This window comes from Castanea sativa, chromosome 10 (assembly GCF_040712315.1).
Source record: "Castanea sativa cultivar Marrone di Chiusa Pesio chromosome 10, ASM4071231v1".
NCBI classification, from domain to species: Eukaryota; Viridiplantae; Streptophyta; class Magnoliopsida; order Fagales; family Fagaceae; genus Castanea; species Castanea sativa.
The window spans coordinates 28,774,178-28,790,239 of record NC_134022.1 but is presented as its reverse complement, the minus strand read 5'-3'; the positions used below and the strand labels follow the sequence as shown (position 1 = coordinate 28,790,239).

At 34.7% G+C, this 16,062-nt stretch overlaps 1 protein-coding gene across 9 annotated transcripts; it reads left to right on the top strand.

Moving 5' to 3' along the window:
- Positions 1-4,537: 4,537 nt before the first annotated feature.
- Positions 4,538-14,126, top strand: LOC142613584 (pleiotropic drug resistance protein 1-like). 9 transcript variants are annotated; one of them, XM_075785992.1, is made up of 24 exons: positions 4,538-4,800; positions 5,038-5,158; positions 5,276-5,364; positions 5,447-5,531; positions 5,625-5,784; positions 5,883-5,959; positions 6,247-6,300; positions 6,404-6,494; positions 6,701-7,002; positions 7,098-7,379; positions 7,475-7,791; positions 7,878-8,038; positions 8,115-8,218; positions 8,331-8,487; positions 8,564-8,671; positions 8,755-8,906; positions 9,045-9,377; positions 11,563-11,853; positions 11,943-12,026; positions 12,130-12,263; positions 12,613-12,840; positions 12,936-13,107; positions 13,532-13,786; positions 13,869-14,126. In XM_075785992.1, the coding sequence occupies exons 1-24, from the start codon at positions 4,547-4,549 to the stop codon at positions 14,124-14,126; spliced, it is 4,269 nt and encodes a 1,422-aa protein (XP_075642107.1). In that variant the 5' UTR covers positions 4,538-4,546. The 9 variants fall into 9 exon arrangements, with proteins under 9 accessions (XP_075642107.1, XP_075642106.1, XP_075642105.1 ...); XM_075785991.1 differs by having other exon boundaries at positions 4,541-4,800; positions 8,564-8,684; positions 8,750-8,906; XM_075785990.1 differs by having other exon boundaries at positions 4,547-4,800; positions 8,564-8,617; positions 8,764-8,906.
- Positions 14,127-16,062: the final 1,936 nt, after the last annotated feature.

Here is a 16,062-nt window from a genome sequence, read left to right as displayed (position 1 = left end):
GAAAAGAGATAAGAACAATAATAGTGATAGAAAGAAAGAGAGAGAACAATGTATATCCTAGCATAAAAACATCGTCCTCAAATGAGCTTGTAAAGAACCATCAATATACTTAATTTTAACTTCAGTTCATTCTTTTCGTGTTTGAATCTTCGGACTAAGCTCAACTTGTCTTATCCACTCTCTCTAAACAAATATCTATTAGTTTGGGCCTAGTGGGGTGGCACCAACTTCACTATTCTAAGTGGTTTTGGGCCGCTAAATTTCGTGCCCTTACATATGTATACCCCCATCCATTGGTCATATTGTTAAAGACACTTTGTCTATTGCTGGTTCTCTTATGAGCCACTCTTTCTCTCATATAAGAAGGCAAGACAATGTTATAGCCGATGCTTTAACCAATAGAGTTAGGTTGCCGTTTCCTTTTTTAGCCTAGATGGAGTTTGTTTCTCTAGATTTTTTGTTTTCTATTGCTTCTGATCTTTCAATTAGTTAAATAAAATCGCTTAGAATGGATTCTCAAAAAAACAAGATTCCATGTTTCAATGGTTGGTACGATTTAGTTTTGTAAATCCAAACGATCACTTGTTAGAATTCTTATCAAACACATATAGAGGTCTTTCTAGAAGAAAAAAAAAATAGAAAAGGAAACTCTAGAGTCTAGATACACCCTGCATCGTCCGAACAACTATAGTAAGCTTGCAAAATTTCTTGATTGGCTCTAATTCTTTAAATACAGAGACAACTCATATCCATTTCACCGCGTTGCCATTTATATATAAATTTAAAACCTGTGGGAAATATTATTACTCAAATTGTCCCACGCTCATAAAACCTTTCCTATCGTATATTGTGCAAGTTTTCACTCCTCTCCAAGTTCATCTGAGATTCCTGTTCTTCTCCATCTTTTGCTGCAGAAAAGCTTACAATTTGGTATGTTCACAAACATGTGCTACTTTCATATCCTTTTTTTTTTAAGTATTTACCTCAAAAATTCGTGTACACATAATTTTTTTTTTCAGTTTTCATCTAAAACTTTAATTGCAATCAAGATTTAATAGTTTGTTTAGATTTGTGCAAATCAAAGAGCTCGAAGACATAAGTTGTCAAAGAACCCCACCTCCCTCTTGCCCATTATCTACCTAAAAATTTGTCAGAGATATAATTGTATGCTGGTCTTGATACAAAATCCACCTTTGTAGTCAAAAAATCCACATTGACCTTATGGTAGACACTCATACTTGCACAAGCCATACTTTAATACTTCTCTTTTTTCGGTTTTTTTTTTTATTTTTTATTTTGGGTGGGGTGGGGGGAAGAATCTTTTGTCCGGTGCATGGTGCATTAGACAGTCCAAACGTGTCCAATTTTGGACAAATGTTTATATTGTATATCGTATCTAGTACACTAGGATACTAGATACAAGTCAAATCTCTTATTCTTCTTTCTCTTCTTTTTTCTTCTTCTTCTTCTTCTTCTTTTTTTTTTTTTTTTTTTTTTTGAGGGAGAAAATCACCATCCTTGGAGACTTAGGGCCCATTTGGATTGAGGGGAAGAGAGGAAGAGTGAAAAAGAGTGGAATAGAGTTGGCTAAAAATAGGCTAGTTTTGAGTTAATTCTATTCTACTTTACTCTAGTCTCTCTCAATCCAAACAGACTATTAGATCCTTGATGCTTGAGTAAAGGTTTTCTTTTACCTGTCCTATTAGGGGGGCGGGGCGGGTTTTTCTCTGAGTCTGGCTGGTCGGGCATGGGCATTAAGAATTGGTGTTTACTTTTTAAACAACCTTCTGGTAGTTTACAATGGAATAAACATTGCTGATGCGAATATATTGGCTGATTTAGTGAAATTTGAGTTAATTTTCTGATGCGAAATTTTTAGTGAGAATACTCTTAGACGGTCCTAAGATGGATCCACACGCATGTGTATTTGTCGAATTTTACTTAATCCTTGTCTACTTCTATTTTTAAATATCCATTTTTATATGCTTCTTTAGAATCTTTACAGTGTTTAGCAATCCGAAATCATGCCAGAATTTACAACGGAATAAAATGCCATCAGTATCATAGTATATATTCACTAATTTAGTCAAATGTTAGTTGTGAGAAATTTTCAGTTTGTCATTATAACATGAATTTGAGTTTTACTTGTCTGGAATTTGGAAAGTACCATCGCGCACCTTTGGCGTGATGGTTACTTCACAAGTACAAAATTAATTATTGTAGAATGGGGCAGGGTGGAGCCAAGGGGTCGAGGGGGGGGGGGGGGGAGGCACTTGCCATTCTAGCCCCACCAAAAAAAAATTAGGCACTTAAAAGAATAAAGAGATATCCTAACTTTGCCTTGTAATGGTTTCATTTTCTTGTTTTTTTTTTTTTTCTCAAGCCTTAAGGAATAGAGTACATGAAGAGAGCTTGATCTAAACTCCAAGAATGAGTCCAACAATCTTGTGACCAGTAGGTATTAGATTCTTTGAAAACTGAGCTACTCCAAGAATGAGTCCAACAATCTTGTGACTACTAGGTATTAGATTCTTTGAAAACTGAGCTATATTCTCCTAGTGTTACACGTCTTTTTTTTTTCTTTTTTCTTTTTTCCTTTTAGTTCAACGTGTCTTAGTCTCTTAGAATAAATATCATTTAGCAGGTAGGCACTGATGCCACTGATATATTGTTCTATAGTATACTCTATTTAAGAAGTAATAGACTAATAGTATTATTCTATTCTTTTATTTTAAATTATGTAGGCCTTATTACATTAAAATATCAATAAATTATGTCTATCGCCTTTCTATATCAAGAAATAATGTAATATACATATATGTCCCAATGAGTGCACGTAGTGTATATAAGTTCCACCCCCCCCCCCCTCTCCTGAAGTCAAATCCTAGTTTCGCCACTGAGGTAGGAAGTTTCACACGCATATACACTTAGATTAAGTTATAGTGAAATTTGTATCTTGTTTAAAAAATAAAATTAAAAATTAAAAAAAATCCTAAATCAAATAGTTCTAATTAACACAATATTAAAAACCCATGGGGCGTGATTAGATAATAGTAAAAGTGAAGAATATGCTAATATGTTTTTAAATTTTTATTATAACCATTTATACAAAAGATTATTTTTGAATAAGAATATATATATATATATATATATATATATATATATAATATTGTCCCACATCGGGTGCATGAATCTGTGTGTGTTTATCACTAGTTTCGTTCGCACAACTAACTGTTGCACGTAATTTTGATTGTGTCGTGTTAGTGTAATTAAAAAAACAAATGGGTTTTGTCCCACACCAGGTGCGTGAGTCTTTGTGTGTGTGTGTGTGTGTTTATCACTAGTCCAAGGAACTAATCGTTGCATGTAGCTTTGATTGTGGCATGTTAGTATAATAAAATAAAAAAATGGGCTTTGTCCCGCATCGGGTGTGTAAGTCCCTGTGTGTGTGTGTGTTTATCACTAGTTCCACAACTATCTGTTGCATGTAGTTTTGGTTGTGGTGTGTTAGTATAATAAAAAAAAAGAATATATATATATATATATATATAGTAAACATTTTAACATGGCAAATTAGCGATATGATTAGTTTTAAAATAGGACAAAGTTTAGCTACAAAATTGGTTGTAATCTTAAGGTACAACTTTACTCAATATTTTTTTATTAGAGGTAAATTTTGACAAATCCAACTTTGGATGAAATCTTCTTCTTATATTCTCCATTCCCATATATTATGACAAATCCACTATTGGATGAATTTTGAGAATAATATTCTTACAATTTTATGATATTTATTCTTTTTAAATGTAGAGTATTTCGTTTCCATTCCTATTTATCACTAGTTCCACGCAACTAACTGTTGCATTCAGTTTTGGTTGTAGGTGTTAGTGTAATTAAAAAAAAGAATATATATATATATATAGTAAACATTTTAACATGGTAAATTAGTAATATGATTAGTTTTAAAGTATGACAAAGTTTAGCTACAAAATTAGTTATAGTTTTAGACCACAACTTTACTTAATATCTTTTTATTGAAGATGAATTTTAACAAATCCAACATTGGATGAAATTTTCTTCTTATATTCTTCATTCTTATATATTATGACAAATTCACCATTGGACGAATTTTGACAAATCACCATTAGAGGATTTTTATTGAAGGTGAATTTAGACAAATCCACTAGATGAATTTTAAGAATAATTATCTTACAGTTTTGTGATATTTATTCTTTTTAAATGTAGGGTAATTCGTTTCCATTCCCACATATTATACATCAATAAAATTAAATTAAACTGCGGCCCCTCCGAAGATAATTTCTTGGCTCTGATTTACGTGAATTTTGTAATCTACTACACTACACATACGAGGAATGTAAACAGACAATAAAACAAAAGAGATAACACTAATCGATGTTAAACTTTGACACTTCTTATAGTCTTTTCATCTTAACATAAGTTCATGAATTTTACCTGAAAACTTTGGTGGGAATAAACTTGTGTTCCACTGATTCAGTGGGTTCTACTCTGTATAAGGAACAGATCAATGGAAGTGTTTTCGAGGTCTACTCAAGAGGAAGTTGACGAAGAATCTCTGAAATGGGCTGCTATTCAGAGACTGCCAACTGAGCGTCGTATAAGGAAAGGTATATTAATTGAAGAAGATGAAGAAGCAAAAGAAGTTGATATCCAAAGTCTTGGGTTGCAACAATTGAAGAACTTGTTGGAGAAGCTTGTGAAAAATGGCCAGGAGGAAGATAATAAGAAGTTCTTGCTGAAGCTCAAGAACCGCTTTGATCGGTACGTATACAAGCTCATGAGGAATTAATATATGGGTAATTAGAGGTTTACATTGTACTAATAAAAAACAAATGTGTATAACATTGCACACATCTGTTTAGTCTATAATGTAAATCTTACATTGCTATTACAATGTCTAAGAATTTTCCTTGGTATATATTACAAATTAACACATATCTATGATTATGAATAACAAGATTAGCTTTAAAACTGATCTGGGTCCTTCTTTGTATCTAGAGTTGGTATTGAATTTCCGAAAATTGAAGTCCGGTTCAACAGCCTAAATGTAGATACCGAAGCTTATGTTGGAAGCAGAGCTTTACCTACATTATTAAACTTCACTATAAATTTCTTTGAGGTAATCTTCTCCAACATAGGACTTATAGACAGTACCCTTCCACAGGACTTACAACCTTCGATCATGTTATGAGCATTCTGGAGAACTCATCCCGTACCTTCTCTCTTTTCTCTCTAGGGGTTGTCGAATTATTCTCATATAATTCAAGGTAGAAAGAAACCATTTTCAATTCTTCGTGATGTCAGTGGAATAATCAAGCCTGGCAGGTAAAATTGTATATATTCTCTTTAAAACATTCAGTATAGGCTGTGTCATATGATTGATTTCTTATTGACACCAATATTACAGGATTACACTTCTTTTAGGCCCCCCAAGCTCAGGGAAGACCACATTGCTATTGGCTTTGGCTGGAAGACTTAGTTCTGATCTCAAAGTAATGAACTTACTACAGCTCATTTGTTGACTATGCTTTACTACTTTTTGTTGCCTTATAATCTAATTTGAGTACTAAAAAATAACTTTTCAGTTTTCAGGGAGAGTTACATATAATGGCCATGGAATGGAAGATTTCATTCCCCAAAGGGCGTCAGCTTATATAAGTCAACATGATGAACATATAGGAGAAATGACAGTGAGAGAAACATTGGCATTCTCGGCTAGATGTCAAGGGGTAGGGCCTCGTTATGGTCAGTCAAAACCTCGAACAATTTTTCTTTTTTCTTTTTATATTGCAATTTAGTCTAGCAAGTTTGAATCCATTCATATTTATGGGATGAGTCTGCAGAAATGTTGGCAGAATTGTCAAGAAGAGAAAAGGAGGCAAACATTAAGCCAGATCCTGATATTGATATTTTAATGAAGGTTAGAGAAGTTGATTCATAGAGACCTGGTTTTACATTGATGGTATAAAAATTTTGGATTTGAAAGAACTGTGAATTTTGTTTTTCTCTTTTAAATGTGCGATTATTAGTAGTCATTGTATGACACACACACGCATCTATTTATTTATTTATTTTATGTTAAAACAATATAATAACCCCCCAATTATTTATTTATTTTATGTTAAAACAATATAATAATCCCCCCCCCCCCCCCAAAAAAAAAATTCTAACACTTTGTTATTATCTATGATTTCTCAAATACTACAGGCTGTTTCACTGGAAGGGCAGGAAGCGAATGTGATTACTGAGTATATTCTCAAAGTATAAACTCTGACCCAAGTTATAGAAGATGTTTTCATAATTACACTGAAAAAGATCTTGTCAATCTATGTTCTTTCTCAGTTATGCTCTTTTAACTGTACAGATTTTGGGATTGGAAAGCTGTGCTGACATTATGGTAGGGGATGAAATGCGAAGAGGTATCTCTGGTGGACAAAGAAAGCGAGTGACAGTTGGTAAGAGCACATTGGAACACAAGATGCACATGCAGATAATTTTTTTTCATACAAAGATAGATACAGCTAAATCTTCCGCTTGTTCACTAAATTGATTTCTGAAACTTCAAAAAGCTCTTAGCAGTAATTTATAATTGTGCACCAAATTCATATTTGTGACCAAGTGCTTTAGTGATTTTAGAAAAGTCCAATAAAATATGATATAGGGGAGATGCTGGTTGGACCAGCAAGGGCGTTTTTCATGGATGAGATATCAACTGGCTTGGACAGCTCGACAACTTTTCAGATTGTGAATTCACTCAGACAGGCAATTCACACTCTTGAAGGGACAGCAGTGATCTCTCTCCTCCAGCCAGCACCAGAAACGTATGACCTATTTGATGACATAATTCTCCTATCAGACGGGCAAGTGGTATATCAAGGTCCCCGTGAAAATGCACTGGAGTTTTTTGAATCTATGGGCTTCAAATGTCCAGAGAGAAAAGGAGTTGCAGACTATTTACAAGAAGTACTACTACCTCTCAACTCATCTTCTTTTCATCAAATGTGTTTCAGTAATATATAATTCACTGCACTAGATTTCAATCTCCTGCTATTTGATAGGTGACATCAAGGAAAGATCAACAACAGTATTGGGCTAATAAAGACATACCTTATGCTTACATTACTGTCAAGGAATTTGCTGATGCATTTCAGTCATTTCACATTGGTCAGAAACTAGGTGACGAGCTTGCCATTCCATTTGACAAGGCCAAGGGCCACCCTGCTGCTTTGACAACTAAGAAATACGGTGTTGGAAAGAAAGAACTGTTAAAAGCCTGCATATCAAGAGAATTATTGCTGATGAAGAGAAATTCATTCTTCTATATGTTCAAAATGGTTCAGGTAAGTAGCAGGATAAGAATATAATAGACATACTACTGTACAGATATGTGTACTGCAAGGTTTAATAAGATGTTTTTTTTTAATTCTTTTTTCAGCTTATTGTTTTGGCTCTAGTGATGATGACATTATATGTACAAACTAAAAAGCATCGAAATACTGCAACTGGTGGTCAAATTGTTATGGGTGCCCTGTTCTTTACAATATGCACAATAATGTTTAATGGATTCGCAGAGCTTGCCATGACCATCTTGAAACTTCCTGTCTTTTACAAGCAAAGGGACCTTCTCTTTTATCCTTCATGGTCATATGCAGTACCCACATGGATCCTCAAGATTCCAATCACATTTGTAGAAGTAGCCATTTGGGTGTCGATGACTTATTATGTTGTAGGCTTTGAACCAAACTTCACGCGGTAGGTAATAAACATTTTTTTTTTCTTATGACAGTTTTGGTCTTTACATTTTGGATGCCAAAATATAATGAAGGACCCTATCGCAGGTTTCTCAAACAATACTTTCTACTTGTGTGCATCAACCAAATGGCTTCTGGACTGTTTCGATTTATTGCAGCACTAGGAAGGAATATGACTGTTGCAAACACGTTTGGATCTTTTGGGCTGCTTCTAGTTATTGTTCTGGGTGGATTTGTTCTGTCAAGAGGTAATTTTTAAATTACATTAGTTTCTCAAGCTTCATCATTGCCATGTAATTTAGATTTGTATTCTTTTTGCCACAGATGAAGTCAAAATATGGTGGGCATGGGGTTACTGGATCTCACCTATGATGTATGGCCAGAATGCTGTAGCAGTGAATGAATTCTTAGGGAAGAGTTGGAAGCATGTAAGCATCACTTTCTCTATTTTGGAATAATGAAAGGCCAAAATAAAAAAAGAATGGGGTTTACCTTTAAACAATATCAACTAATTAGTGAGGGTATATATATTTGTTTTAGGTTCTTCCTAATAACATAGAACCACTGGGAATTATGGTCTTGAAGTCTCATGGACTATTTCCAAAAGATAATTGGTTTTGGCTTGGAGTAGGAGCTTCAATTGGATTTGTCTTTCTATTCAATTTTCTTTTCGCCTTGGCTCTATCTTATCTCCACCGTAAGCACCCCACTTGTTCATCTTCTTATTAATGCATCTTTGGCTTTAAGTTTTGACAAAACAGTTTCTGTTATAGCTTTTGGAAAGCCTCAGGCAGTTATATCAGAAGAAAACCCAGTTGAAAAACATAGTGACGTAAAAGAAAAGTACATTGAACTATCAAACAATGAAAAGACCTCGTCTGGTAGGTTTCAAAGGCCCAAATATATGTTATATTTTCATCTTATGAGTCACTTCAGTCAACTTGATCTGTTTGATGAAGTGTAGAAAGAGGAGCTGACTTTCAGAGAAGTTTGTCATCAGAATCATCATTTGCAACAAGAAGAGTTAATCAGAACAAGAAACAAGGAATGGTTCTTCCATTCGTACCCCTTTCTATCACCTTTGATGATATCAGCTATGCAGTCGACATGCATCAGGTAAGCAACTTCATTATTCTTCTACTACATCTTATGATCATTGTTTAATTTACTACTGTTTTTAGGTTTTAAATTCTTTAGACACTAATGGTACCAGCTTAAATTCTATGCATCCTGGGTGTGTTGCTATGCTTGCAGGGAATGAAAGCTCAAGATGTGACAGAAAATCGACTAAAACTTCTGAAGGGTTTAAGTGGTGCTTTCAGGCCAGGAGTCCTCACAGCCCTAATGGGTGTTAGTGGTGCTGGGAAGACAACTCTAATGGATGTTTTGGCTGGGAGGAAAACTGGTGGGTACATCGAAGGTAACATCACGATATCTGGATACCCAAAGAAGCAGGAAACTTTTGCTCGCATATCAGGTTACTGTGAGCAAACGGACATCCACTCTCCTCACATTACAGTGAACGAGTCACTGTTTTACTCTGCATGGCTTCGTCTACCTCTTGAAGTTGATAACACAACCAAAAAGGTTATGTATTTAAAATCCATTTTAGAATATAAGAGCATCCACATCAGTTCTTATATAATCTTCTATAATACAAAAAATTCTTCATTTTGCACATTTTGGTCAAAAAAACACCCACATCAATGGGTGTAAAACTGTGTATAATTTTGCAAAATCATCTACGAGCTACAGTAACCATGTAAATATACACGGCTACTGTAGCTCGTTTATACAATATTTTATTATTTTTCCGTTTGCTCTTTTGTTATCTCTCTCTTATCCGTGCTCAACAAACTCAGTTCTTTCCACATCTTTTTCTTTTTCCTCAGATACACATAAACACACCCACACACAAACACATCCACACAGACAAATCAACACAGAGATACACTTGCTCAAAAAAAAAAAACACAAAGATACACAAACACAAATCGGTGCTTGACTGGATCGGAGCTCGTGGGTCTTGCATGTGGATCGGAGCTCGCGGATCGTGGATCGAAGAGGGAGAGTTGATCTGAGCTCGTGATCGGAGAGGGAGAGTTTATCAGAGCTCGTGATCGGAGAGGGAGAGTTGATTTGAGCTCTTGATCAAGAGGGAGAGTTGATCTGAGCTCTTGATCGAGAGGGAGAGGGAGAGTTGGAGAGATGGGTATAGAGAGAGAGTAACAAATCAGAAATGGGTAGGGAGAGAGAGAGAGAGCGTGCGTATTATATCCGGGGTAGTTGAGGAAATAAAAAAAAAATTGGAGAATATTGATTATTTAATTAAAAGAGGTGATAGGATAGATGAACTGATGTGGATGTTTTATAAAATTGGACGTGTAAAATAGTAAAAATAGGTTTTTAGTGTAAAAATAGATGTGTAAAATGAAAGAACTAATGTGGATGCTCTAAGCACAACGGTTACTTGCTTGTACTACAAGCCTATTACTTTCAAACGCAATATTCTCTGTAAGAATCCTTTTGCTACCCATCAACAGACCTCCATTCAACACACCACCGGCACCACAAGGTAGATTTCACTCTGATCCAACTTTGGTGGAATCTCACCAAATGGACTCACCTCCGGCAGCCACGAACGGTTGAAGTTCCACACAACGACCCACAAACCCATGTGCCTCCCAATAACTCACACGCCCGATCACGCGCTTTCATGCGCATGCTTACCCTGCCATGCCCCAACACACTCTTTAGGCTACATGTCAGCTCCAAACTGTGCCTAGTTAGTCCTAGCCTCATGTTAGCAAACATGTCATTTGTCATGTCAGCACACTGGCCTAACATGTCATGTCAACTCGCTGCATCATCATGTTAGCAAAACATCGCACTCTTGCAAACACCATAACTACACTTTTGTCACTGCATTGGCTATTACATGATCTTGGAATTGACTACTCCATTTGTAACTCCAATCCATTGTGACAATTGAAGTGTCATTCAAATTGTCACAATGAAGTCTTCCACAAAAGTACCAAAAATATTGAGATTGACAATCACTTCGTTTGTCATCATATATTCCAAGGCAGCCTAATTTTTTTCCTCCCAAGACTAGCTAGATAACATCTAGACTATGCCCCTCCACCAGGATGCTTACATGCATTGGCTTCCAAACTCAAGTTGACCTCATTTCTCCCAATAGGAGTTTGAGTAGAGCTATTAGAATATAAGCCCAACAAGCTTAGGCCCATTTACAATTGTACTTGCTTGTACTACAAGTCTATTACTTGTATAACACACATTAGCTTCCAAACTCAAGTTCCTTATACTTCATGATACATAGTTTAACACAATAAGTCACTAAGACTTTTACAATCCATATGGTATATATTTTGTTAAATGGAGGTTCCATAAGGCAAGTTCGGTGTGGGTGCTTTTTCCCAATTTATGAGAGCATTATAATTTGTACTTTTGGCTAAAATGAGAGCTCTCTTAATTCACAAGACATTGGGACTTTACTCATCCTAGAATATTCAAGTAAACAGGGCCATATACGGAAAATATACTCGGAGAGTTCTAGTAAATTGTAATGTCCATCACTCATCATTTTCAACATTTCAGTTGCATACCTATTTAGCTTCTATCGTGTTGTGGCTAGTCCATCTTGGTAGTTCACACACGCTGAAACACTCATAGAATATAAGGCCAAAGGAGACAACTTTTTCAAATTCTTTTCTAACATGTTGAATTTGTTCACTGTAATGCTTCGCAGATGTTTGTTGAGGAGGTCATGGACCTTGTGGAGTTGACCTCATTAAGGGAATCAATTGTTGGATTGCCTAGCATTAATGGTCTCTCAACTGAGCAGCGCAAGAGGCTGACAATTGCAACTGAGCTTGTTGCAAACCCATCTATAATATTCATGGATGAGCCAACCTCAGGTCTTGATGCCCGGGCAGCAGCAATAGTGATGAGAACAGTGAGGAACACAGTAGACACTGGAAGAACTGTGGTGTGCACTATCCACCAGCCGAGCATTGATATATTTGATGCCTTTGATGAGGTATTGATCTCTCCAAGGTTGAGGAACAAAATAGTGTCCTGGTTTCTACATTTCATACAAGAATTAGACACTTATGTATACATTTGCAGCTATATCTTTTGAAAAGTGGAGGAGAAGAAATATATAACGGCCCAATAGGCCACCGTGCTTCACTTTTGATCAGTTACTTTGAGGTGAGGCTAATTACTAGATACTAAGAATTATTAACATATTATTTGAAATACATTTTCTCTATTTTAAGCCATACTAACATAGATGAGTTTATACTTTCTCCAGGGAATCCCGGGAGTTAAAAAAATTAGAGATGGAATTAACCCAGCCACATGGATGTTGGAAGTGACAACTGCAGCACAAGAAGCAGCTTTGGGTGTTAATTTTTCCGATGTATACAATAATTCAGAACTATACAGGTGATCTCATGTAAAACTATACACCAAAAAATAAAACAAAACAAACTTAGAACTTCAACAAGAATACTTGTGGTTTTTATCAAAGTTAATCATAATCTTCTTTTCTCTTTCATGGGCCTTATCACATCGATTCAAAATCCATTTAATGTATGTTCTTTAAATACTTTCAGGACATTCATGTGACAAAAAAGGTCAAATTTCCCAAAGAATTATGTCAGAGGGTTTCTAAAAATGGACTAAATAAAAAAGAAAAATGATCATTAGTTTGTAATATTCCTCATTGATTAAGACTGTGACAAAGAAAGACTATATATATACATATATTGACACCATAAGGTCAACAATTCAGGAGAAACAAAGCAATGATCAAAGAACTCAGTAAACCTCAGCCAATGTCAAAAGATCTGCACTTCCCTACTCAATACTCACAATCATTTTGGACCCAGTGTAAGGCTTGCCTATGGAAACAGCACTGGTCATATTGGCGAAACCCACAGTACAGTGCAGTAAGGCTATTATTCTCAACTTTCATAGCTTTAATGTTTGGAACAATGTTCTGGGACCTTGGCACCAAAAGGTACTCAATAGAGGAAAGTCAAATAGGTTAAATTCTATAGATTTAACATTTGCCTCCTTTTGTTATTAATATGATAAGACTTTTCGGAACTGCAGGAGAAGGCAACAAGACATTTTCAATGCAGTAGGTTCCATCTATGCTTCTTCTCTATTTATTGGGATTCAGAATGCTGCATTGGTGCAGCCAGTAGTCGCTATTGAGAGAACAGTTTTCTACCGAGAAAGAGCAGCTGGAATGTATTCTGCTTTACCATATGCCTTTGGACAGGTAGATGATGCTAAGATTTTAGCAAGAGAAAACCTATTACAAGGTTTATGAATATTTTATGCAATTGCAATATATTATTGATTTTGGCATCAATTGTGGTGGAATACTATTTATATATTTGTATGTATGTACATTATATAAAGATATACATTATCATACCCCATTGAGGTGTGATATGATTGCATCACGATGTCTAAGTACATGATCTAATAGGTCCTTAGGCAAGAATACAGCAGATAAAATAACAAAAATGATCTAACAATGAGTTTGAGGTAAGTAGCAATTGGCTTTATGATTAGATGATCATAAATATTAATATTTTTATTAGAGACTATTTAGGATAATTTCATGAAGATTGGTTATTCAAGCAAGATATAAATCATAACAGGTCTTCAAATTAAAGATTCTATTGTTTCATCTGCAGCTTATGATTGAGCTCCCATACGTTTTCGCTCAGGCTGTCATATATGGAGCGATAGTATATGCCATGATTGGATTTGAGAGCACAGTAACAAAGTTCTTTTGGTATCTCTTCTTTACATACTTCACCTTCTTGTATTTCACATTCTTTGGAATGATGACATTAGCCATCACTCCAAACTATAACATAGCTGCTGTAGTTGCTGCTTTCTTCTATACAATGTGGAACCTCTTCTCAGGATTTATCCTTCCACGAACAGTAAGTATAAGCAGACCCTATCCATTCCACGCATTTACAAGGCAATTTCATATGGATATCTAAAGGTTTCTTGTTTTTGCAGTATATACCTGCTTGGTGGAGCTGGTACTATTGGGCATGTCCTTTCGCTTGGACATTGTATGGATTGATTGCTTCACAGTTTGGAGACATCAAAGACAGGCTTGATTCTGGTCAAACAGTAGAAGAATTTCTTAGGAGTTATTTTGGTTTTAGAAAGGACTTCCTAGGAGTGGTTTCAATTGTGACTGTAGGATTCACAGTGCTCTTCGGAGTCAGCTTTGCCTTTTCAATAAAGGTTCTCAACTTCCAGAAAAGATGATGAATGTGTTCACATGATTTTGTGGTCAAAATTTGGCAGAATTTCATAGATACTACATGCAATTTTGATACTTCATGTGCAAGTTCGATAGTTTTCTTATAGCAAGTTTTTTTTTTTTTTTTTTTTTTTTTTTTGGGCTAAGTATTCTTTTTTTATATATATAATAATAAGTAAAGATTATGAAAATAAGTATCGTAAATCTAAAATTTTATATAATATTATTCCATGCAAGGAAATTAATATTTTTTTTCAAATTAAAAAAAAAAGTGACATTGATATGAGTTTTGATTATTATGATAATCTCTTTTAAGAGAATGAATAATTTGAATAATTTATTTAAATAAAAATTATACATACATACATTTATTTATTTATTTATTTATTTATTTATTTTGCTTAAATGTATAATCAATCTCATGCAATAAAAGTAACGACCTTAAAACAAATGAATAATTGTCGTTTATAACCTTCATGTTTAAAAAGACTTTCACTTAAATTTAACTGTACAGAAGTGGACTGAAGTGCTACGTTAATGTAGCTTAACAAAATCGTAAGAATAATAAATGTTATACTTAAGATTTTAGATATTACGAGTTTAAGATTTTTTTATTTTAATAAATTGAAATTTAGAACAGATGCTTTTAACCCAAAAATGTCTTTTCCCATTATGTAAATACACAAAAATAGATCGAAGTGAACCAAAATAACTGAATTAGACCAAATGAACAACGTGGACCGGATGGACAGAATAGGACCAAATAGGAACAAGGTGGACCGAAAAAGACTAAAGGAGACCAAAGTGGACCGAATAAGAATGGACAGATTAGGACCAAAGTAGGCAGAATGGACCGAACGGGACCAAATTACACCGAATAGGACCAATGTGAACTGAATACGACGAAGTGGACAAAATGGACCGAACAGAACCAATGTGAACCGAATAGAACCAAAGTGGACAAAATGGACCAAATAGAACCAAAGTGTACCGAATGGCCTGAATAGGGCTGAAGTCGGCCAACGTGCACATAATGGACTAAATAGAACCAAAGTGGGAAAAATGGACCAAATAAACCAGATTGGACCAAATTGCGCAGAATGGACCGAATGGGACCAATGTGGAAAGAATAGAACCAAAGTGGACAGAATAAGACCAATGTGGACCGAATGGACCGAGTAAGACCAAAAGGGACTCATAAGACCGAAGTAGACCGAATAGAGCTTTAGTGGAAAAAATGGTCTAAACAGAACCGAATGGACTGATTAGAACCATATGGACCGAAATGGACCAAATTTGACCGAAGATGACAGAATAGAACCAATGTAAACCAAATAAGCCTTTTGAATATTTATCATTTTTATTGTATTTTTAGAGTTTATATTTCTAATTTCTAATGTCTATTTTCTTTTTCTTTATATTTTTTAACTCAAAACTAAATACTTTAGTCCAAATATAATAAAATTTCATACTTTTTAACCATAATTAAAAAAAAAAATGAGATTTTGAGCTAAACTTGAAAAGAAAACCTACAAAAAGAACCCATTTAAGGCCCAATTAGTCAAAAATGGACTAAAGGGGACCAAAATTGACTGAGTGGACCAAATTGGACCGAGTGGACCAAATTGGACCAAAGTAAATTTAATTAAACCAAATAAAAATTGTTTAATTTTTAAGGAGAACAAATTATCTTCAACAAATTTTAGGAAAAAAATTATACATTATATTACAATACAAAATAATTATTTAATTATTTATTTTTATGCATCACGTAATCTGCAACTTATTTTAACTAATAGTTAAGCGGTAACTCATCAACGCCTTAATCTCAAAATTTTGAGATCGGCTATGGATCTTAAACAAATTTGTTAAGATCAGTCACATGTATTCTTTTTTTCATTCTACTCTATCTAAAGTCATATAATCATGCGCCCTGTTACT